The sequence below is a fragment of the Chiloscyllium plagiosum genome, chromosome 14 (assembly GCF_004010195.1).
Source record: "Chiloscyllium plagiosum isolate BGI_BamShark_2017 chromosome 14, ASM401019v2, whole genome shotgun sequence".
In the NCBI taxonomy this organism is placed as follows: Eukaryota; Metazoa; Chordata; class Chondrichthyes; order Orectolobiformes; family Hemiscylliidae; genus Chiloscyllium; species Chiloscyllium plagiosum.
Genome location: NC_057723.1, coordinates 53,918,586 through 53,944,756, shown reverse-complemented (window position 1 = coordinate 53,944,756; position 26,171 = coordinate 53,918,586). Strand labels below are relative to the sequence as shown.

The 26,171-nt window shown below is 39.2% G+C and overlaps 1 protein-coding gene across 4 annotated transcripts in view; it reads right to left on the bottom strand.

The window, feature by feature from the left end:
* Window positions 1-26,171, bottom strand: part of afap1l1a (actin filament associated protein 1-like 1a) — a 206,501-nt gene that overhangs the window by 23,123 nt on the left and 157,207 nt on the right. For all 4 annotated transcript variants that reach the window (XM_043703824.1, XM_043703822.1, XM_043703825.1 and 1 more), the window contains exons 10-14: window positions 24,984-25,077; window positions 19,801-19,950; window positions 11,950-12,161; window positions 10,148-10,293; window positions 9,616-9,697 (exon numbers count right to left, since the gene is read on the bottom strand). In XM_043703824.1, coding sequence (XP_043559759.1) covers window positions 9,616-9,697; window positions 10,148-10,293; window positions 11,950-12,161; window positions 19,801-19,950; window positions 24,984-25,077 — 684 coding nt within the window. The remainder of the gene's footprint in view (window positions 1-9,615; window positions 9,698-10,147; window positions 10,294-11,949; window positions 12,162-19,800; window positions 19,951-24,983; window positions 25,078-26,171) is intronic.

Here is a 26,171-nt window from a genome sequence, read left to right as displayed (position 1 = left end):
AAATCAAATAATTTCAGATCACTCATTTAAAATGCAATATTATAACTCATTCAGAAGAATAGTTGGATGATGTACAGGTAACAGTGTGAAAGTCACACTGTGAAAATATAGAAATGTTGAAAAAAATCTTAGCCAAACATTCTATTAAAATTCGTTATTCCGAGAAGAAAGTAAAATGTAACAGTTGGTCATGTTCTCTTGACCATGTTCCAGATAGAGCAATATTGGCATTTGTTGTACAGGGAACAATGGACTGCTGGCTTTAATGGCCATTGTGTTGAGGTGCAAGATAGAGACTGTCACAGACTGGTGGAAACAGCTGTGAAAGCTTTCAGCAATGGAACACTTTCTTGCTCATTAGGAAACAGATTTGAAACAGTATTTTAAACTATGGGAAGGACGCTTGCCAAAATGGGTGTGACTGAGACTCACTTTGGTTTTGTAGGCTAAAGGTTTCAATATTTGGGTCAAGGCACATTAACTGAGTCTAAATCATTGGCATCATAAAGTAAGAACAGTTTTATATATTTCAATAGTGATTCTAAGCACGTGCACAAGCACTTGCAATATCCACCAGATGTCTGAACAATTAACTGAAGTTAGAACTAATGGTTTTGTTAAGTCTTAACTTTGTATGCAATATAAGTACTTCACAGTCCAACTCAAAAATTTACTGAGAATTTTAAATTTTTTTACTTTATTAATGAAACTTGAGAGAAACTGTTTCCTCTGATGGAGGAACCAAAAACAAAGGGGTGGAATGTTGAGACTACAGTTAAGCTATTTAAGAGGGAATTCCAAGAAGTACCGTTACACAAAAAACTGTAGCAGAAATCTAGAATTCTAGATGCAAATGTTTGGTCACTTGGAGCTTCTAAGGCCAAGAGTGATTTTTTTTTATTAGGTAACAGTATCAAGCCTATTGTAGATAAGGGAATGGAACTTAAATTACTGAATAGATATGGTTAAATTATATTATGGTTGAGCAGACTCAAAAAAGGTCTGAATGGCTTACTTCTGTTCCTATTTTCCTCTACTCTCCATTATAGAAACATTTTGTCACATGAGGAAAAAAGCATAATATTTTCTGCTCTGAGCTGGCCTTACATCAGTGGTCATGTGACAATTGTAGCCAAGGTTTTTTAGGCTACTTGAAGCATGGCCAGCCAAATAACTCCAAAGGGTCCGATATCCTGTCATCAAGTCACCCTTTATTTATACATGAAGAGCCCTTGACACTAATCTAGCTTCTTTGGAGCCAGCTGTCAGAGTCATCAGGGTGTCTGGCACTACTGTTTGTATCTGTCAGTCAGGGCTCCATGATTGGACCAGATTAACAGCCTCAGTCAGGGAATTCATATTCTGTGAAGTCCAAATGGCTGACCTCCTTACAATCACTACGGTTAGATCAACAAATTCAGCATGAATTGGGACCTTCTGAATTATGGAGCTTATTTGAACAGCTAAAATGTCAGGGAGTACCTTGATTCATCGAATTTTGAATCAATGACGACTGCATGGTTTCCAAACAAGTGTGGCATCCTATTCTATTGATGAAAGTAATATAGCAGGCTCCTGGCTGCTAAATCACATAATGCTAACTTGGCGAAACAGCAAAGGATGCTGGGTAAGTTGGCCAAGAAAAACTCTGAAGTCACAAAACCCAGAAAGCAGCATCAAACAACAACTAGGTGCTAAAGATATTAGCATAGTTTAAAGGACACACCCTGTCAGTAATCACTGTAGGTATCCATATCCCATCAACTAAACAAAGAATGGGTACTAACAGCGAAGAACCAGACACTCAAGCCTAAAATAGTGGAACAAACATTAACAGGACATTTAGCAATTAACAAAGCCATCCAAACTATTGGTAACATTAAGCAGGATCTCCTGATTGGCTAACGCTATTGAAAGATCCAGAAGCTCGAAGGATGATGCTATTTTCTGGGTCTGTAGATCGTGAATGAGCAAAGATGGCCTTTAGTAGAGTGATATGCTCTTCTTGTCGGATATGGGAGTTTAGGGAGAGTTTACATGATACTGAGGATTGTGTCTGCAGGAAGTGTCTTTGGTTGCAAATCCTACCAGATGGCATGAATTGGCTGGAGTGGCAGTTAGAGGCAATGAGGAATTTACAAGAGTAAGGAGGTAGGAATGTTGGCAGTTATAGGAAGGAAGAAAAGCCACAGATACAGTCAGGTAGATGGGTTAACTCCAGGAAAGGTAGTAGAGGTAGGCAGATAGTGCAGGAGGCTTCTGTGCAGAAGTGGGTACTGCAGATGCTGGAGATTAGAGTCAGTTGAATGCATGGCTAAGGAACTGGTGCAGGTGAGAAAGGTTCACATTTTGGATCATTGGAATCTCTTCTGGGGTAGAAGTGACCTGTTCAAGAAGGATGGATTTCATCTGAATTGGAAGGGGACTAATATGCTGACAGGGAAATTTGCTAGAGCTGCGCGGAAGGACTTAAACTTTTAATAGTATTAGGCAGAACTTTCAAAAGCTGATTGAGGCAGATGTTAACAGGTAAAGGGATGGCTGGAAAATGGGAAGCCTTCAAAAATTAGATAATGAAAGTCCAGAGACAGTATATTCCTGTTAGGGCGAAAGGAAAGGCTGGTAGGTGTAAGGAACACAGTAATGAGGTTTTGCTTAAGAAAAAGAAGGAAGCATATTTCAGGTATAGACAGGAGGGATCAAGTGAATCCTTAGCATATAAAGGCAGTAGGAGTATACTTAAGAGGGAAATCAGAAGGGCAAAGCGGGGACATGAGAAAGCTTTGGCAAATAGGGTTAAGGAGAATCCAAAGGGATTTTATAAATACATTAAGGACAAAAAGGGTAACTAAGGAGAGAATAGGGCCCCTCAAAGATCATCAAGGCAGCCTATGTGTGGAGCCGCAGGAGACGGGGGAGATACTAAACAAGTATTTTGTATCAGCGTTTACTGTGGAGATGGACATGGAAGATACAGAATGTGGGGAAATAGATGGTGACATCTTCAAAAATATCCATATTACAGAGGTGATGCTGGATGTCTTGAAATGTATGAAAGTGGATAAATCCCCAGGACCTGATCAGGTGTACCCTAGAACTCTGTGGAAAGTTAGGGAAGTGATTGTTGGGCCCCTTGCTGAGATAGTTGTATCATCGATAGTCACAGGTGAGGTGCTGGAAGACTGGAGGTTGGCAAACGTGGTGCCAATATTTAAGAAAGGTGGTAAGGAAAAGCCAGGGAACCATACACTGGTGAACCTGACATCGGTGGTGGGCAAGTTGTTGGAGGGAATCCTGAGGGAAAGGATTTACATGTAATTGGAAAGGTAAGGATTGATCAGGGATAGTCAGCATGGCTTTGTGCATGGGAAATCATGTCTCATGAACTTGATTGAGATTTTTGAAGAATTCACAAAGAGGATTGATGAGGGCAGAGCTGTTGACTACATGGACTTCAGTAAGGTGTTCGTTAAGGTTCCTCATGGGAGACTGAATTAGCAAGGTTAGATATCATGGCATACAGGGAGAACTAACCACTTAGATACAGAACTGGCTCGAAGGTAGAAGACAGAGGGTGGTGATGGAAACTTGCTTTTCAGGCTGGATGCCTATGACAAATGGTGTGCCACAAGGATTGGTGCTGGGTCCACTGCTTTTTGCCATTTACATAAATGATTTGGATGTGAACATAGGAGCTTTATTTAGTAAGTGTGCAGATGACAACAAAATTGGAGGTGTAGTGGACAGTGAAGAAGGTTACCTCAGATTACAATGTGATTTTGATCAGAAGAGCTAATGGGCTGAAGATTGGCAGATGGAGTTTAATTTAGATAAATGTGAGATGTTGTGTTTTGGAAAAGCAAATCAGAGCAGGACTTATACGCTTAATAGTAAGGTCCTGAGGTGGGTTGCTGAACAAAGAACCTTGGAGTTGCAGCTTCATAGTTCCTTGAAAGTAGAGTCACAGGTATAGAGGATAGTGAAGAAGGTGTTTGGTATGTTTTGCTTTATTGGTCAGAGCATTGAGTATTGGAGTCGGGAGGTCATATTGAAGCGGTACAGGACATTGGTTAGGCCACTTTCAGAATATTGCATGCAATTCTCGTCTCCTTCCTATTAGAAGGATGTTATGAAACTTGAAAGTGTATAGAAAAGATTTCCAAGAATGTTGCTAGGGTTAGAGAATTTGAGCTGCAGGTAGAGTCTGGGGTTGTGTTCCCTGGAGTGTTAGAGGCTGAGGGATGACCTTATAGAAGTTTATAAGATCATGAGGTGCATGGTTAGGGGATAAATGGGGTGAGGAGAGGTTGGGTGGGGGGTGGATTCCAGAACTAGAGAGCATAAGTTTAGTGTGACAGGGGAAAGATATAAAAGTCACTTAAGTGGCAACCTTTTCACACAGAGGGTGGTCCGTGTATCAAATAAGGAGCTTGTGGATCCTTGAAAAGTATATATTCGTCAGGAAAGGAGGATGTGCTTCAGCGAAGGAGCTATGGCTTACTAAAGATGTTGAATTTCTTGCCAAGAGGAAGAAGAAGGCTTCTGTAAGGGTGAGATGTGAAGGCTCAATTAGGGTGCTTGAGAGTTACATGTTAGCCAGGAAGAACCTAAAGAGAGAGCTAAAAAGAGCCAGGAGGGGTCATGGGAAATCTTTGGCAGGTCTGATCAAGAAACACCTTAAAGCTTTCTATAGGTATTTCAGGAATAAAAGAATGACGAGAGCAAGATTAGAGCCAGTCAAGGACAGTAGTGGGAAGTTGTACGTGGAGCCTGAGGAGATAGAAGAAGCACTAAATGAATATTTTTTGTCAGTATTCACACTGGAAAATGGCAATGTTGTTGAGGAGAATACTGAGATACAGGCTATTAGACTAGACGGGATTGAGGTTCATAAGGAGGAGGTCTTAGCAATTCTGTAAAGTGTGAAAATAGATAAATCCCCTGAGCCGAATGGGATTTATCCTAGGATTCTCTGGGAAGCCAGGGAGGAGAATGCAGAAACTTTGGCTTTGATCTTTGTGCCGTCATTGTCTACAGGAATAGTACCAGAAGACTGGAGGACAGCAAATGTCGTTCCCTTGTTCAAGAAGAGGCGTCAGAACAATCCTGGTAATTATAGACCAGTAAGCCTTACTTCGGTTGTGTGTAAAGTGTTGGAACGGATTATAAGAGATAGGATTTATAATCATCTAGAAAGAAATAAGTTGCTTAGGGATAGTCAACACAGTTTTGTGGAGGGCAGTTCGTGCCTCACAAACCTTATTGAGTTCTTTGAGATAGTGACCAAACAGGTGGATGAGGTTAAAGCAGTTGATGTGATGTATATGGATTTCAGTAAGGCATTAATAAGGTTCCCCATGGTAGACTATTGCACAAAATATGGAGGCATGTGATTGATGGTGATTTAACGGTTTGAATCAGACATTGGTGAGCTGAAAGAAGGCAGAGGGTGATGGTTGATGGGAAATGTTCATCCTGCAGTTACTAGTGGTACCGCAAGGATTTGTTTTGAGTCCACAGCTGTTTGTCATTTTTATAAATGACCTGGATGAAGGTGTTGAAGGATGGGTTAGTAAATTTGCAGATGACACTAACACTGATGGAGTTGTGGACAATGCGGAAGGATGTTGCAGGTTACAGAGGGACATAGATAAGCTGCAGAGCTGGGCTGAGAGGTGGCAAATGGAGTTTAATGTGGAAAAATGTGAGGTAATTCACTTTGGAAGGAGTAACAGGAATGCAGAGTACTGGGCTAATGGTAAGATTCTTGTTAGTGTGGATGAGCAGAGAGATCTTGGTGTGAGAAAAATATAGATTTCAGTTCATGGGACAGTAGCATCAGGATTGGGGAAAATGGAATTTGTGGTGTTGAAATGGTCTACTCCCGAACCATGCTGGGACTGGTTTTCCTGTGATTTTCATAAGTAGAACCACAGAGAGAGTTTTAAATAGATCCCTGAATGTTGCCACCCAGGTTGATAGGGTTGTTAAAAAGGCATATGGTGTGTTAACTTTTATTGGTAGAGGGATTGAGTTTTGGAGTCGTGAGGCCATGTTGCAGCTGTACAAAACTCTGGTCGCCGCATTATAGGAAGGACATGGCAGCATTGGAAAGGGTGCAGAGGAGATTTACCAGAATTTGCCTTTTATGGAGGAAAGGTCTCATGAGGAAAGGCTGAGGGACTTGAGGCTGTTTTCGTTAGAGAGAAGAAGTTTGAGAGGTGACTTAATTGAAACATACAAGATGATCAAAGGATTAGATAGGGTGGACAGTGAAAGCCTTTTTCCTCGGGTGGTGATGGCTAGCATGAGGGCACTTGGCTTTAAATTGAGGGGTGATAGATATAGGACAGATATCAGAGGTAGTTCCTTTACTCACAGAATAGTAAGAGTGTGGAATTCCCTGCCTGCAACAGTAATAGACTTGTCAACTTTCAGGGCATTTAAACGGTCATTGGCTAAACATATGTATCATCATGGAATAGTGTAGGTTAGATGGGCTTCAGATTGGTTTCACAGGTCAGCACAACATCAAAAGCTGTACTGCGCTGTAACATTCTATGTTCAATGTACTCTGGTTGGAGTTGTCTGTTTAAAAGAGGAACTAGACAATGTAAATGCAATGTTGGTTAAGACTAGCAAAATACTAGTGTTAGATCATGATACTGTGAGGAAGATAAATAATAATCCATGATGTGACTGAGCAACCCTACAATTAAAACCAGATAAAAATGGTAACTTTTAAGCTGTCAAACAGGGATGCAACTGACCTTGTAGTCATACTATTACACATCAGTGTGCTATTAGGAGGTCAGTCGTAATAGTTATTTTGAAAGGCTACATTTTATAATAACTACTTACCTGGAACTCAAGACAAAAATAAATTCCAGCTCAGTTACTACTTTCACTCAACTGGAAGCAATATGACTTCATTGCAATGAAACACACAAAATAAATAATTAAAATAATAAATTGCATCTTCTAGGGATGTAAAGGTCAGTTGTGAATGAAAGTTGTGCCATTTACAAATATGCAAAGCATTCAATTTCAACTCGCCTTAAAAATAAAATGTGATTTTGTGACTAATCTCTTGTGACTAACTTAATATCCTGACAGTGGATAAATATTTCAAAGAAGTCATAATTATAAAAGGGTGTATATCGCAAGTCAATATTGATACCTTAAAAGGAGGGACAGGCAACATTATGAAGCAATGACAGAGATGTTGAACAAGGAAGTTGTGCATCTTCACAGTGGAAGACACAAATTACATTCTAGATATTAACTAAAGGATTAATAAAATTGATATGTATAAAACAACAACCATCAGCAGAGAAAAAATGTATTATTTCCTTAATTGTCTCCAAAAGTTGACAAAATCCCTATGATCTGATACCATAGGATTCTAAGAGAGATCATTTGGAAGTAATGCATGTACATATCTTTTGCTTCAGTTCTACCTGTTGATTTACATATATCCAAGCTTGAATCTTCACCTTCACCAATGTCCCCCTCTCCCTTTCTTTATTTTAAAACTCTCTCTGTGGTTCTACTTATGAAGATCACAGGAAAACCAGTCCCAGCATCGTTCAAGAGTAGACCATTTCAACACTACAAATTCCACTCTCCCCAGTCCTGATGCCAGTGTCCCGTGAACTGAAATCTATTTTTCTCACACCAGTCCTCCAGCCATGCACTAACTCTTTGAATCACCCTATGCCAGTCTGAAATTGGCTGAACTAAAAGTCAATTTCTTGAGTTTGAGAAGTCATTTACTGGAGTTATGCAGGAGGGAGGATGGATGGACTCTACAAAGTGAATGTTCCGAGTACATTTTTTTAGTAAAGCTAGTATGCCTACAATGCAAGTAGACAATGTTTTGGTCTCATTGATGAAGGACCAGCATTTGCTGTTCACATTACTGACAGCAGCCCTGAAATATTTCACATGCTTCAATTTACAGACTTGTGGCAATCCAGAACCTGAGCCAATCCACCCAATGTTAGCTCAGAATCGTGCAAGTCAAACAGCATGGTTCTTTATCAAAACAGACTGAAAAAAACATCTCATTAAGAGACGGAACAGTTAAATCATGAAGCAGCAGGAACTCTAAAATTGATTCAAATCATGAACAAAATGTGAAATAGGGATTGTGAATTGTAGTTGAGATTAAGGGGGGGGGGGGGGGGGGTGGGAATGGAGGGACAGGGAAGAGTAGTTACAAAAATAGGTGTTGCTTAACTTCCATGCAATACTCAACTTTTCAGGGTCAAATAGGTTGATGAACAGTAACAACAATTTATATAATTAAAATCTTTCTTCTGAATGCATTAACTCCAACATTTTCAGTACTTTTGAGAGTAGTCTTGATGGCTTATGTTTCCAGTTAAGCCTGCTGAAACAATTTCAATGCTGATTTGATTGGGGGGTGGGGAGGGCATGGGGGGGGGGAGCCACAGCAGTATGCCCTAGGAATTTTTGAAGGAGGAGTTTTTTTTACAGTTAACTGTAAGGTGGATGTTTAAAGTTTCTGGCTGATTCATTCTGTGCTGTTAGCCTCATAATTATCACTGTCACAAAATCTGGTAATTTTACAATATTTGATAAAAACTATATGGTTTGCCCCCTGTTGGTTTCTGTTTAAATATTTCTTCAGAACATTTCTCACCATGCTGCATTTTGGAAAAGCAAATCAGGGCAGTACTTATACACTTCATGTTAAGATCCTGGGGAGTATTGCTGAACAAAGAATACTTGGAGTGCAGGTTCATAGTTCCTTGAAAGTAGCGTTGCAGGCAGATAGGATACTGAAGAAGGTGTTTGGTACGCTTTCCTTTATTGGTCAGAGCATCGAGTAGAGGAGTTGGAAGGTCATGTTGCGGCTGTTTGGGACATAGATTAGGCCACTTTTGGAATATTGCGTGGAATTCTGGTCTTCCTACAGGAAGGATGTTGTGAAACTTGATTTGGAGGTGCTGGTGTTTGACTTGGGTGTACAAAGTTAAAAATCACACAACAGCAGGTTATAGTCCAACAGGTTTATTTGGAATCATCCGAAAGCTAGTGCTTCTAAATAAACCTGTTGGACTGTAACCTGGTGATGTGAGACTTTTAACATTGTGAAACTTGAAAGGGTTCAGAAAAAATTTAGGAGGATGTTGCCAAGTGTTGGAGGATTTGAGCTATAGGGAGAGGGTGAATAGGCTGGGGCTGTTATCCCTGGAGCGTTGAAGGCTGAGGGGTGACCTTATAGAGGTTTATAAAATCATGAGGGTCATCGATAAGACAAATAGACAAGGTCTTTTTCCTGGCGTGGGGGAGTCCAGAACTAGAGGGCATAGGTTTAGGGTAAAAGGGAAAGATATAAAAGGGGCCTAAAGGACAACTTTTTCACACAGAGGGTGGTGCCAGGGGAAGTGGTGGAAGCTGGTACAATTACAGCATTTAAAAGGCTTCTGGATGGGTATATGATAGGAGGGGTTTGAAGGGATATGAGCCAAGTGCTGGCAAATGGAACTAGTTTAGATTAGGATAACTGATTGGCATGGACGGGTTTGACTGAAAGGTTGGTTTCTATGTTGTACATCTCTATGGCTCTATAATTGGATACCTTACCTGGACTTTCTCATACGGTACATCATCATATGTTCTGGAATCATATAGATAAAGTGCTGAGTTATTTGAGGAGGATGCCCACCTAGGTATTGAAACAGAATAAGTTAATCCTAAACATGGCCACATTTTACATGCAGAAACAACAGTATATCCACTAACTTTATCATCCAGAGATTAGGGAGGGGGAGATTTCTGCTTCTACCTATTGTCTAGTTAACCCTAATGAAAATGCATCACAATATTATGTGAACAAAGAACTATTAGCTTATATGAGCCATCATATTAAAATGATTCACTCACGATCACTATCAAAATCCACACAAGACGACAGCCTATGGCTAGTTTTAAAGTAGTAGTAAAAATGTTAATTAAAATTGGATAGCTTCCTCCCCACATATTTTACTGTTTCAATTCTAAATACTAATTGCAGTGTAAGGATTTGATCTTTTAATAAACAAATGATTATAAACTACAAGCCAAAAAAAAGGTTAATTTGAAACTTCACCTTCACAATAATGAATAAAGCTCTCACCAGAAGGAATGTCTAACAGCATCCATTATGTTTGCTATTGTTTCCACATCCACATAATCATAATGCAAAGCCTCTGGTTTTGTGTTGGAGCCTGTCTCAGCAAGTAGAAGTCCTAGCCACCTCCCCATCTCCTCAGAAGAGCTTGTCTGCAAGTGAGGCACAAGACAGCATTATGAATGATGCTCTAGAAATCATAATGCTGAACAAATTTATCAACAAGGAAGTCATTTCAAAACATTACCAGAACACGCTTTGAATTTTTAAAATTGAATTACAAACATGTCTGATGTACATTGTTTTAATTCTAACATTAATTTCCATAGTACGTTATTATAGAAAGACTAGGCCAATTGTATTCCTTTATTGCTGGTATACGGTATTGATATGTTTATAATGCGGTCTCGGACATTAATTGAATTAAATAAATAAAGGTTGTGCTTTGAATTAATTTTGCTACAAAAGTGTTGAGGATTGCCACAAAAATGACAACCAATGCTTGAGCTTTATATTCAACTCCAACTTTTTATAATGTGTCTTGTTTTATACACAAGGAATCTATCTATCTATCTGGCTGCCATTGTGTTGTAATATGTGCTCAAAAATGACCTTTGATTATTTGGCCCAAAGCTATTATAAGATCCATTTAGCATGTTGTGATTTACTGTTTTTGCTTCAATAATTTTCTATGTTCCTCTATTCCTGAAGACACTAATTTCTCAGGTGAGATACTTCACACAAATGGGCATTGTTCAAGTGTGAACTTTGATGCATATAGCAGAAGGTTATCCATATGAACCATAACAATCAAACCCAGGTGCTCTACTAATTTGCATTCATTTCTGATTTACTTTCTCTGTGAAATGTTCAAGAAAGAAAATCTAACAATTAAACCTGGCCTTATAGAAGTCCTCGACATTCTGAATGGTTTTGATAGGATTGATGTTGAAAAGATGTTTCTACTTGGAGGCAGGTCCTCGACAAAACTTTTAATAGACACTATCAAATTCAATAAGGAACTCTGCAGAAACCTTATATTAAATTCTGAGAATGATAAGAATGGTTTAAGCAAATAGCATGGATATACTTAGGGAATGTTAGGCAAGTACATGACAGAAAGGAACAGAGGCATTTTCAAAGATGTGAGAATATTTGTGCAAACATCAGTACATGGCATACAGGGCTCTGCTGATACAGTAGTGGTGTCCCTACCTCTGTGCCAGGTGAAATGGATTCAATCCCATCTGCCCAGAAGTGTCCTAACATGTCTGAAGGTTGACAAAAAGCAGCAAAATGGCAAATGCCGTTCAGGCTGAAAGACCCATTTCAGTGTTGTAAAACACAATCCAGCCCTAACTCTATGTAGACCTAGTCCTTTTCCATCTATTGTTCACATGGATACACTTCCAGCAATCAGGAGCAGATACTCCGCTGTAATTTACTTGGTGCTAACAGTAAATGTAGAACTGCCATTAGTGCCCTGATTAAGCTTATGCGAAGTAGAGGTGATGATTAAAGCCAGGACCATGTTGGTCTGTTCTCATCACAACATTGTACAAGTTCCCTGTGCTCACAGCAGGTATCTATAGAATGATCCTCCATACCATCTAAGTGACCCAAAGATATTCATAACGCTTTGAATGCAGTTTGATACTAGTCTGAAAAGAACTAAAATACTCAGGAATAAGCTGGAGATGGAAAAGTATCTTCTTTAATTTCATATTTAACTTAGTTGTTCTTTAATAAAAAGTAACCATTATCCAATTATTTAATATCAATGTCTAATTCATTGTAAATAACTGTACCTCCAACACACAAATGTCATGTCCCTTTCGAAGAATCCGAAAAGCAAAGGGATGTTTTGGTCCAAAGCCTGGTATCACCTCACACCCCTGCAGCAGAATGGAGTTAATGTGTGTCCTTAGATCTGTCCTGTCTTTGTGGAAGTACAGTGTATTGCCCACTAGTCGACACCAACGCTCTCTCCAGTAGTTGTTAACCATTACGTTCAAGTAACCTGGAATAGAGTTAAAGGCATAAGGCATGACGTAGACTGGTATAAGTATTTATATATAACTGTTATGATCCAAGATAATGTTACTACTGGACAAATCAGATTCCAGACCTGGTATGATAGATCATACTGTATTTGTTTTTATTGAAACAAAGTGGTCTACCACTGAACCATAAAGACAAAAATGTTGTAGATTTTGCTTCAACAATAAAACAGAAGTTTAGTACAAAGGAAATGAAGATAAAATAGAATAATCCAAACTATCTACTTATAATCTGAAATTAAATATTTTCCAACACATGTAAGATTATAATCCAATTGGTAGTAAAACACTTCATTATAAATTGAAAAGAAGCAAAATAGCTTTTGCATATCACCCAAAACAAACCTCTTGTACAGTTCTCAAAATACCACTCGTAATACACCAGAGTAAGTTTTAACACTGCAGTAGGTTTTAAGTCACTTGTGACTTAACTCTCTCAAGTCTTTCTCGCTCAGCAAAGGGCATTTCTATTAAGTTTTTTTTAAAAAAGCCAAGTACCACACCTTTAACAAACCTTTACTGCATCACAAACAATCTAAAATAAACAACAGTCCAGTAGCAACGCATAAAATCCATTCATTCTACAACTAGCCTGAAAAATTGTTTTTGAAAAGAAATCACAATGGCTACAGAAATACTTTATAAGTTAAGAATTAACTTCAGACACACAGATAAATCCACCAGTTGTTAACTCAATAACCTGAAACCTATACACACACACACCAAATAACAAAAAAAAATTCCCACAGTTTATATCACAAGTTTGAGAATTATAGCATCATTATGAAAAAGGTCCATTCATCCACCTTCTGGCTTCACATTGCAGACAGTGCTACAATGGACCATATCTCCAAATCTTCACCCCATTTATCATGATTTTGATCTAGTTATGGCTCTGTTTATAGATGTTGCAGCAGAAATCCACTTAATTCTCTCAGAGAATTTTGGATCCCATTTTAGTGTATGACAACTCAAACATACAATTCAAAAAGACTGGATTCCTTCCAAATTTTATGTTTGAAAAATGGTTACTGATATCTTCAATTATAACTATCAGGGACAATGGTCTACCCTCAATGTTGCTTTAAACCAGCCATGAAGTAGCAAAGAATGCCCTGGTGATGGTATTTTCCCATCTATCCCTCCTTTCATCTTCAAAACAAAGTGCCTACCCTGCACCCGCTCAGTGATAGAACGGAGGTTGGATAATTGAAATTAGAAACCCTCCTCACACCATTCTGTGGAGCTGCATTTCATGCCTGCAAGATGCGACCAAGGTGAACAACAGTGTTGTTGCAAAACACAAATAGATGCTAAATTTGTCTCAGACTCAACTTCATCACAATGAGCAGGAAAGGTTTATTGCCCATACTAGCACCCTGTAGACTCAATGGTCAAGCTTGTTAAATATTGCAACATAACTACTGTTCAATAAGAGGTACAGTGAAACCAAACAAATTTATTTTTATGTGCCATTATCCCAATCTGAATTGAAAAATTTGCGAAATGCAAAAGAACGGTTGTGAATGAAAAGTAATAAGTCCATAAGGCATAGGAGTGGATGCAAGGCCATTCGGCCCATCAAGTCCACCCTCCCCAATTTAATCATGGTTGATGGGCGGTTCAATTCCACTTACCCACACTCTCCCCATATCCCTTAATTCCCTGCGAGATCAAGAATTTATCAAACTCTGCCTTCAAGACACCCAACGTCCCAACCTCCACTGTGCTCCGTGGCAATAAATTCCACAGGCCTACCACTCTCTGGGTGAAGAAATGTCTCCTCATTTCCATTCTAAATTGATCCCCTCTAATATTAAGGCTGTGCCCACAAGTATGAGTCTCCTCACCTTCCCAACGTTCAACCTTTCTAAGTCATGCATTACCTTGTAAGTTTTTATTAGATCTCCCCTCAACCTTCCAAACTCTAATGAATACAATCCCAGGATCTTCAGCTGATCATCACATGTTAGGCCTACCATTCCAGGGATCATCCGTGTGAATTTCCGCTGGACACGCTGCAGTGCCAGTACGTCCTTCCTATGAAATATGGACAAAACCCTAATGCTTAAAAAAATGTAAACTCTAAACTGAATCCAGAGTCCAGATCCATGTTTAACACCTGTGCACTTCAGTTTGTAGTTTTATCGGCTTCCCACTATAAGTTGTTCCTGAAAAGAAACGTCACTGAGAAAAAAATCTCAAAACAACCAAAGAAATCTGATTTATTCAAATGAGCTTCCAAAGCTTAGTCTAGGTAGTGGGGGAGGAGTTTTTTTTATTGTCCTGTCTCAAAACTTTAGAACTGTTAAGAGTTATATGAAACCACAGTAACTACCCTGCTGCAGTATAAATAAGTGAACTGATTTGTCAGACTGGAAAATCATTTTCAGATTAAAGACAACTAAAAAGAGGCACGTCATATTGTAATTAACATGGGCAGGATTTTCCTGCAGGTTTCAAGATCTTGCCATTCAGACCAGATGGGTTCCTAAGACCATTCATACTAATTGGCCAGTTTTGGGCTCACCATCTAATTAAAGGTGGTGTGTGCTACTTAGATATTACTGGTCCAGTCAGAAGGCTGGGAACCTTGAAGCCTCGGCCATCCAACTCAGAGAGGAGGCTCGTATTCAGGAATTTTGGATATTGAGGGGGCACCTCAACATAGAGATAGTATCAGAGATTAGAAATAAAACAATTAAAATCAAAAGCTTTGAAAAGGGTAGGCTGCTCCGCTGGACACACTGGGGCCATGAGTCATCGCCCTGCTCCATGGAATCTCCAGTTACAACTGCTCCTTGTGTTAGCTATAGGGAAACAGTCTGCTCAACAGTACTGGTCTCCTGATGGGGCGTCAGGAGGAGAGTGAAGGGGGGAGCTGCTGTGCTGCCAGCAAAACGTCAATGGGCTGGGAATCCCCAACATCAACCATCCAACCTCCCCACTGGGAGACTTTCTTGGTGATAGGGAATAGCTCCAACACAGCTCTCATTCCCCCCAACACTCGACCACATTCAGTCTCCCTGCCTGTCACCCTGGGACTGGAAAAGCCTGATCATGAAATCGGTTTATCCCTTCATCTTCAATCCAAAATACAAGCCTGAAATCGTAGGGTAGGGAAAATCATCACTTAAAAATATTGAGTGATCCTGGCTGGCATCGAAAGAGTGATGGGAAAGTGGTCAAACATAGTTTAATTATTTTCGAAAAAGTCTACACTAATGATTATTTTGACACCATCTCAGGTGCTATAACATCTGATTGTGATTATTGCTAGCCCGACAGTATCATCTGGCTCCCGTTATTCTGTTACAAATAAAAGCTTAAATTTGGTACAGTTTAAAAAGGGTCACTTGTTAATGGATATTATATATGCAAATATGTTGTAGTTTTACTCACAATGTACACATCCTCAAAGCCCAACATATTCACTATGTTTACTTGCATGTCAAATGGCTCCTGGCACCTTGTAAACCTTTCTTGACAGCCTGTCTAGAGCATTGATATCTTAATTATTCCCAGCATCCGTGTAACTTTTATTGAGATTGAAGCAGCAAAAGAGAAACATATTAGCTAGTCATGTGGTACAGGTGTCCTTGGTAAGTGTCTGGTTGGTGGGAATTCATGATATCCACTGTACATGTGGCAAACAGACTGAAATTCTGACCTTCGCTGGAACTCATACTCAAAGCTCGAACTGTACTGGCATATGATTGAGTGTTTGTTGACTTGAAGCTGATTTTTCCTGGATGGTAATGGATTTAACAGCAATTGTGTCACTGAAATTGTTTTGATTTCCAAAAAGTCAAATGCTCCTCTTAGGGTAGGTGAAAAACAATAAGAATCTTTTTGTCCTTTTCCTGTCAGTTGAAATTGTCTTTATTCTTACCGAAAGGCCGTGTTTTCTAGATTCTTGTCCTTCATTCAAAATTTTTCTCCTTGCTATTTGCCTCACCATATTATCAACAATGGGTTCTCTTCTCTAAACCTAGTTGGTGTGTAAGCCCAGTGTTTCTCATTATCCAGTTTCTGAATTGTTTTGCATGGTCAAGCACATCCTGGTTACTTATCACGAGGCCTGTATGGTACATTTCAGGATGCTGGACACCATCATTTTGTGGAATCATTGGTTGTAAAGGACTCTTGACATATGGAGAATGCCCTACATCTATTTGCAGACCACACCATATGGGCAAATACCAAAGTCTAATAAATGGTATAACTCACTGATCATATAATATGAATTTGTTGGCAATCTCCTTGATGCCTTAGCTAATAAATACAATACCTGGTGGGGGACTGAATTACAAAGCAGAAAGTACCCAGGATTCATGCTAAGCCAATCCCAACCAGGAAAACAGAAATGGCATTACAATTGGTCACAACAGTGCAAAGAGCTGGTCTTTGAAATAAAAACATTTTGAAAATAATGACTTTGACTAACAGCAACCTGGATGCAGTGGCAAATGCCACTGTTATAATAGTTTTGAATTCTATTCTTCCCACAAGTTATCTGGGAAATAATGACTTTTAAGTTTTGTGTTTTAACACAAAATTAATACATACATGTTTTAAAAGCCACAAACCTTTGGAATTGAAGAAAATAAGTATGGCTAAAGTCAGATTGTTAAAAGCTCAGCTAACCCCAATATTACCCGCCCATGTCTCATTAAGTCATGGTGGCCCATATTCATTCTGAGACCTGTAGGATTTGATTTCTCGGAATCCACACCCTAAGATAAGGGAGTTATCAATTTTAATTCTTGATTGCCTACTGTTTAATCATTTTGTCAAAAGAGACACAGAGAGACAGAGAAAAGATGTCTGCAGCCAATAAACACTTAACCAGTAAACTACAATAAAGACCTGGGCTTGATGTGAGATGTAGAAAAGCAATAATTCATTTATTCCGAATAAAATTTCTACAAAAAGGTATCACCACAAGAAAAGATTTGTTTGTTTTGCCTCAACTGGATGGATAGGAATTCCTAAGATTTTCATTTACCCTTACTGATGGCAGTTTGTCTTCTGGTTTATTTTCTCTCTCAGGAGACTGCATGACTACAGGCATGAGTAAGAAGAGTCATATTGTTTGAGGTATCATGAGCTGCTCTTTTCTTGTTTCTCATTTTCACATGATCATAAAACAGCAATGAAACTGGTATGGAAAGTGCATATGGTATTTTTCAAGGTAAGAAATGAAAATTGATTGCAACTTTTGTTAGAAATTATTTATCAGTATTTTCATTAGCTGCCATAAGAAAAAGCAGCTTAATACTTTAAATCTGGTATTGTGTCATGAAAACGTTTCTCATCCACCCATTGAAGGTTCAGACCTATATCTATGGAAAGCATGCAAAAGACACGATATCCCATACCTGGGGAAGTGCATGGTTAGTTTGCTCCAGAGGTGAAATTTACAATTAGCTATTTTTCAGGAAAGGTACACTCCAAATAGTAACACACTATACTAATTAAAGAAGTATGGGGGCTTATGTTGTTGGATGTTTTGGTTCAGCATTCACAGGTACTGTTGAGAGATAAACTAAGGGGGAAGCTTATGTCTAAGGAAATTATGTTACTGTGGCAATCAGCCTTTGCAAAGACACATGCAAAACAAAGTTTTCAGTTTTGATCACTAAACAATGGGAACAACATAGAATGATTGGAGACCACACAACGGCTAAACAATTGATACTTAAGCTGTGAGTATTGAGCTGAGATAAAATTCTGTACTTCAATATAAGGTTAGGGCTGATAGAAAACTCTATGTTTCCCATGTATAAGTTACCCATCTTATTGGTAACTTTTGTTGCTAAGTTCAAGATTTGAGGATTGAGGCTACCATTTAAGTTTAAGAAAATAGGAAATATAGGCAACACTTTATTGTAAAATGGTGATAATATTGTAGAACAAATTACTAGAAACTATGATTGTTTTCAAGGAGCAATAAAAACAGCTATAGTCATTGTAACTATGGGTAGAATTTTCCCAGATCTTGAATGACATGGGCAATGGCGAGATAGTTGGGAAAATAATGGTGAGATTGGAAAAGTGAGACTCTCAATGTCAAGATGAAGTTAGATTTTCCATACAAACTTTTAATGACCAGAAGAGAATCCTGGTAGTAAGAGATGAACTACCAATTGCATCAATTAGCTTTTTAAAAAAAGTTATTCTTGGGATAGGCCAGAGTTTATTGTCCATCCTTAATAAACCCTTGAACTGAATGGCTCATTGGGGTTCATTTTGGGCTCATTTCAGAAGGCAGTTCAGATCCAATCACATTACTGTGGATCTGGGGTTTCACGTATACCAGACCAGATAAGGATGGCAGATTTCCTTCCCTGAAGGACATTAGTAAATCTGATGGGCTTTTATGACAATTGACAGTTGGTACATGGTCACTATCAGGCCAATGTTTAATTCTGTATTTTTAAAATAGAACTTAAATTTCACCATCTACCACAAGAGATTCAAACCTATTTCTCCACAGCCTTAGCCTAGCTCTGTGATTACTAATCCAGTGACATTACAACAATGCCACCATCAGCAGCATCATCTTATTATTACCGAACCTCACAACTTTTATATGCTATTTCCCCAGGCAGCAGAGAGAAATGTAGTGTCCATTCCCAATATGAAAGTCAGTGTAGTTACCTTATGACTGCAGTTTGCTGGCCTCTTCTCTGGGCATCCATCTTCACTAGCATTCCCTAACAGACACAGCTGCCATCTGCATTCCCTACTCATGGAGTCTGGCATCAGCAAAGTCTCAACACATCAGCATGATACTTTTCCGACTCACCTATGATACAGTTCATCACTTCAATACTGCACTTTGGAATGACTTACATTGCAATGTGGCTGTCAGACCACTTTGTGCAGGAAAAGGCACCCACTACATGCACTAGAACAGGTTGCATCATAGGGCTTTTAGCTCATATTCTTGGTGCTCACTCACTACTTGGATGTTCACAGCATCTCTAGAACATAGAAAATTAGAAAAGTACAGGACAGAACAGGCCCTTTGGCCTACAATATTATGCCGAGGATTAATCCAAATCTAAAATAAAATAACCTTACTTACGCACCCCTCAATTCACTGCTATGCATGTGCATGTCCAGCAGGCGCTTAAATGTCCCTAATGACTCTGCTCCCACCACCACCGCTGGCAACACATTCCATGCTTTCGCAACTCTGTGCGTAAAGAACCTACCTCTGACCTCTGTCTTGCCTTGTCTTTCTGTACATTATCACTTCATTCACAACTTGAAGTCTCACAGTAATTCTGCCTTGCCTTTTATCACAGACACAAAACCAGGCAGCCTGTCACATTTCCCAGTAATGATCAGTCAAGAGGGTGGTCATGTTGCTGGACAGCATCTTGCAACATGTGCCAGCAGCTTAAGTGACAAATGTACTGCACGTACTTCAACTAAATGACGATGACTCAAAGATGAGTATTTCTTAGTGTTACGACAAAATCGTACTATAAGCATGGCTGATATTTGGTCATACGACAACAGTTACCATCACGAATTTGCTGAAAATATTTATTGATCCAGGTAACATAAGGTGGGGCTCGTACTAACCACAGCATGGAATGTCCTCTTCTGTTGAAGAAGTCTGTTCTTCAGAAGTTTGCTTCTTCTTAGCCAAACTTATGATGCGTGTAATCTTCCTCCCTGCAGCCTTGCTAACTGTGCCTTTCAGTTCGGCTAAACCACTTCTCTTCCCTTTCACTAGATGATGATAAATAATAAAATCAGGTCACATTGATATACATGTCTTACATAAAAAGAAAGCTGCAATTTTGCTTGTGGAATGCTAAGGAGGGCTCTTGTGAGATAGAGAATAATTATTCAACAGATCATATCATTCTTCAGACATGTCTTTTACATCTGTAACAAAGCCTGGTTTGTATCAAGCAAAAGTTACTACTTTAAAGTGAAATAATAATTTGTGTATTTTATCTGGCTTAATGTAAATAATGAACAGTTTGAAGATTTCAATATGGTATTTAAAATACTTCAGGCATACAAATAGGGAGGTGACAATATGTTGAAGGAGATTAATGAGTTTTGGGGTGTCTAATTTAAAATGTATAAATAGGACAGAATGTTTACAAGATTCCTGACAGAAACATGAGTGGGGTTTTATGTTCTCCCTGATGGTGAGCTTTGTGGTGGAGAGGCCTTTAATCAAACAGCAGGGTGATGGGTGGGGATTCCATCTCTTTGTTGCTAATGCGCTAATGAAGTCTGTGGCAGGACTGTCAGTGGATGGCCTGCCTGCTGTGACACCAAATAAGTAGTATTCAACTAGCAGTATAAAAATGGAAAGAACTGTGGATACTGTAAATCAGAAACAAAAACAGAAGTAGCTGGAAAAGCTCAGCAGATCTGGCAGCACCTGTGAAGAGAAATCAGAGTTAATGTTTCAAGTCCATTCTGAGGACGTGTCACAGATCTGAAACGTTAACTCTGATCTCTCTTCACAGATGCTGCCAGCCCTACTGAGCTTTTCCAGCAACTTCTGTCTTTGTTTCAACTAGCAGTAAGTAGGTGACTTGTAATGCTGGGACAGTGAAACAAAGGCAAGGGGTTTAGGGTGGTACCTTGATTAAAGGCACTCAGTGCCCAATTGAGGAATCTGGAATTAGAAAGGGGCAAGTTGAGAGCCAGGTTTTCTCTGCTTGATGATGTCTGTCTCTGAAACCCTAGGACCCCACCTCCTTGTCATCACTCAGCTACGTCTGGGTCCATCGTGATCCTCCTGTACCTGAGGATCCCACCCTTTGGGACCTGACCCATTTTGGGAGAGGCTGGTTCAGGGTCACATCACTGCCTCCAGGCAGGTAGCCAATTGAGGATGGTTGGGGCTGTTTGCATGATCCTGACCAGCCAACTGTGCTCTTTTTAAAAACTGGCCCTTCATCACAGAGTGCTTCCACATCGAGTTAGCCTCGCTTTTCCATCACAAACTCACAGCTCACACCTTGACTGCAAATAGATCGGTGCTTCCCATCAGATCTCTGACCTCAGGGTTGGATTAGCATCCTTAACTGAATGGAGAATCCATTTGCTGCCATCAATTGGCCTGAGCCCTTTGATAATCCAGATGACCATGTTTGTAACATACTACACAGGGTTAGGATCCAGAATGGAAATGGCAGATAGGTTTCTGGCTCAGAAACGAAAGTCCCAGCTTTAATGGCTCATTTGATTCTGCCAAACATTAATAAAAAGACAAGAAACTCTCAAGCCTTCAAATAATGAAGCAAAACTTTCATAACCAAGATTTCCCATAGATTTAAGATATGAAGATTTGACAAAGTGAAACTGTAGTAGTCAAAAAGTAAATCAATACAAAATTAAATAGACATTTATGGAAAAAGATTTCTCAGAATGGAAAAGCAGAATGCAGAGTCTGCATCCCTTATGTTAAGGTCAGGGGTGTGCTCACCCCTGCTTTGTTACCCCTGACTGTTGTGCCATTAGTTGACTTGGGGAACATCATCTGCCTCATCTGCAGTCAGCAGCTCCCTTAGTCCAATAGTGTCACTGAGAGTGGGGTCTTTGCTGGGGATGTATCCAGCCCCTAACAATGGACGGATCTGAGTCGATATGAAGGCAAATGTTGCAGAGGTGAGGGCAATATTGCTGGGACCAGGTTCATTGCGATGAATGTGAGGTGGCTGGGTGTGACTGTTGGTGAATAGGGCCGGGGGACAGCCCACGAGTAAGGGCTGCTCATAAAAGAGGTACCCCTTCCCTTTGCACTCGGTCACCAGTCTGAACAGTAAAACTGTGAGGTAGCACACTTTGTGTGGGCCTCTTGTGCTGAGGGTTAAATCCTAGTGGCTACAGGATGAAACCCTGCTGTGGCTTTAATTGGCCATTTAAGGGTCTCTTGTGAGCAGGCCTCCTCCCATGCTGGTAAGACTGTGATGAGTTTGGCAGGTAGGTGCTAAGAAATGTGCCAACAACATACACAAAAATTACACCCACCACCACATCCCAACCTGGCCCAAGGAATTCTGTAAAATCCAGGCCAAGCATACTACTGTTTAGCTGCAGGGGCTTGAGTTTCATTCTAATGAAATATCTTGCTATCAATGATAGAGTGCTTAACATAAATACACACTGATCTGGTGTGATCTTTGTCTGGCTGCCTTGCAGTGAGGGAAATGTCACTAGTTGCATAAAACATTTCCAGCCGTGTTTCCTACAATAAAATCTGTAAACAGTGAACCATCTCATTTAAAAAATCTTCAATCAATAACTTGACCATTTCCCTTAGGAAATAAATTATAGTAATTGGCTTCTGAGGAATTTGGTGGAAACATTTTTTAGTGCCTAACTCATTGCAATTAAGCCTGTCCTTCCATTGATGTGTAGGCATTCAGAACTAGAATTGAGCACAAGTTCCTCCTTGGTGAAACCAGACTCTCACTGAATTTAAGCTAATTTCCTCAGATGCCTGTACCTTTAGGTTAGTTACATGCTCAAGATTTCAACACAGTCATACACAGATTTGGGCATGTATTTTGAAGCTTTTTTGAAGTTATTCACATATCAGAAACAAAGCAAGTTTCAAAGATTTCCAACATTCTTTTCTATGTCATTAGAAAATTATAAATGCAAGGCTGAAACTTACTTTTCTTGGCTCAGTGTCAGTTTTGTCAGGTTTGTTTTTCCCACTGCAAGGTCTGACAAAATCTCTCAACATATTTTGTCCAATGAGCCTCATTAACCACCTACCCCATTCTTATGGTGCCCCTCAATCTCATGGCAGTATTTGAAGAAGAGCGAGGAGCTCTCCCTCACCTTACCAAACAGACTAAAGATTAGATTAGATTAGATTCCCTAAAGTATGGAAACAGGCCCTTCAGCCCAACCAGTCTGTACAGACCTTCCGAAGAGCAACCCAGCCAGACCCATTCCCCTACCCTATATTTACCCCTGACTAATGCACCTAAAACTATGGGCAATTTAGCATGGCCAATTCACCTGACCTGCACATAGAGTCATAGAGATGTACAGCATGGAAACAGACCCTTCAGTCCAACATGTCCATGCCGACCAAATATCCCAACCCAATCTAGCCCCACCTGCCAGAAGCCGGCCATGGCCCTCCAAACCCTTCCTATTCATATACCCATCCAGATGCCTTTTAAGTGTTTCAATTGTACTAGCCTCCACCACTTCCTCTGGCAGCTCATTCTAAACATGTACCACCCTCTGCGTGAATAAAGTTGCTCTTAGGTCTCTCTTATATCTTTCCCTTCTCACCCTAAACCTATGCCCTCTAGTTTTAGACTCCCCACCCCAGGGAAAAGACTGTCTACTTAGCCTATCCATGCCCTTCAAGATTTTATAAACCTCTATAAGGTCACCCCTCAGCCGCCAACGCTTCAGTGAAAACAGTCCTAGCCTGTTCAGCCTCTCCCTATAACTCAAATCCTCCAACCCTGGCAACATCCATCTTTGGACTGTGGGAGGAAATCAGAGCACCCGGAGGAAACCCACACAGACATGGGGAGATTGAGCAAACACCACACAGACAGTTGCCCGAGGTGAGATTTGAACCCGGTCCCGGGCACTGTGAAGCAGCAGTGCTGACCCCTAAGCCACCGTGCTGCCCCACTAACTAGTCATTTGTCTCATTGCTGTTCATAGGATGCTGTTGTATACATTACAAGAGTGAAAGCATTTCAGTGTTCAGATGGCCAGAGCATGCAAAAGCACAATATGAATGTCAACATCATTCTGTTATTCAGAAATTCCCTTCCTGTTCTATAATTTCTAGCATGCTGAAAGAACTTCAGAAGTTTTTTTGTTGTTACTAATGACATAGGAATTCAGGAGAGAATTCAATGTTGTGTTCATGCTGTGCTCAGAGATACATTTCAAAACCTGATATGAAAGCTGCCAATTTTCTGTGTTTATATAATTTACTTTGAATATCTCTCCTGTGTGATCGCATTACCGGTTTTTTTATATGCATGTGCTCATACATGTTGAGTGTCTGCAGATCAGACCTACTGATATCAACCCATTGTAAAAGATAAGCTTTATCACTTCAATGTTCACATGTTAAGGTGGTATGCACCTTTGAGTTTAGATGACAGCTAACCCGAGGTTCATTGTATACTATACAAATTATATTAAAATGCAATGTAAACAAGGATTTGATTTATTCAACTTCTAAAAATATTATAAGTAAACAGTTGGAATTTGTGTACAAGTTGCTTATTAATACTTAGGTTCATTTGCAGTAAATTATCAGATCCATATTTTAATCTCATTGCTTTATATATTTAGAATCAAAATAAACATTTATCTCTTTGAAATTCTAAAAGTATATTTTCCCTCCAAATTTTATTTTATCAGATTGGAGCAGAAGATTTAGTAATTTGAATAACATTAATTACTTCAAACTGATACAAAGTGGGCTTTCTCAGTATATGAGGTATAAGTATATGGATACATGAGAAAGGGCAGTTAAAGACCATTTGCTTGTCCAAGTCTCATCCTACTTACTCATTCAGCCTGGGAGAGGCGAAGCAATCTTAGGTCAAATTAAGAAGAAAAAGACTTTAGTGCTTTGTCATATGCCCCAAGGCAATATTTTAATTCTTATTTTGAAACACCTCATTCACATTGATGGAATAATGGTAATGTTACTTTCAGAGTTTGCTTCAGAAAAGACTAATGGAACTGGAAACCAGGCAGTAGAAAACAATTGTTTATTTTGCAACGTAATGACTTACCATGTTCTCTACTTTCTCTGCCATTAAGTGGAGATCCGTTCTCCCCTATCACTACACTCTCAGCGTCTGAAGTCTGTTTTTCATTTGATAATCTCTGTAGAAAGGCATGGAAACCAAGATTAATCTTCTGTTTTTACAATACTAGGAAGCCTTACTCTTGTTTCCCAGACATCTGCCTCAAGGTGCATGATGTGAATGGGATAAAAGCAAGAACAGCAATTCCCACAATGAGGCTGAAATTCTGGTCTTTGCTAATTCTGATAAAAATATAGTGAGATGTTACTCTTTATATTTGTTTACTTTTTCATTAAAGTTGGTGCAAAAATATTTTGGCTTTGAAAGACATCTTCTTGATGGATTTTCTTATAGATGCTATCTGAAAGTTTTACATTCTGTTCATAAAACATCTGAAAATTTCCATTTAGCAAAATCGTTATCTTATGTATACTTATGGCTCATACGTGGTTACCATATGTTTCAGCATTATGCAAATATGTGAAGATATAATCACTCATATTCACCTTTCTGGGGAACAATACATGCAGCAGATGACTTTTGCTGGCAGTATTTTCTAACATTACCTCATAGTTAGCATTATGTTAGATTTAGTAATTTAAGATTTAACGGGAACAGCTGTTGAAGCCTTACCTTCCGTATACTGATTTGTATTCTGACAGCAATGAGAAAGTTCTGGTCAAAGCCAAAGTTAGAAAGAAAGCATGCTTAAGAACCTTAATTGACCCTATTTACATGAAATCATGATATGGTCAAAATCTACTGCCAACTCATTCACTGAAAGGCAATAACAGAGTGTGATTTATTGACTATTTAGCTAATAGACATGTATAAAAGACTTCAAATAAAAAGAAATTGACAACTGATTAATTGAAAGAAATATCTGCTCTTATTTATACCATACCAAGAAATCTACAAACTTTCTGATAGTGCATTAGACTAATTCCATTGGAGCAAAGGTTAATCATTGTATCTTGTCTTTATACAGGCGCATACGCATCAAGGAATAATAACTGTTGATGCAATAAATGCATTGTCAAAATAAAATTAACCAAAACCAGTTAAATGTGAATAGATACACTTCTGATTCATTAGCAAGAACAAGAAAGCAACATTTTGGACTGACTATTTTCAGATGTTTCAATTAGTTTAGTTTTCTGTGATCGTCATATT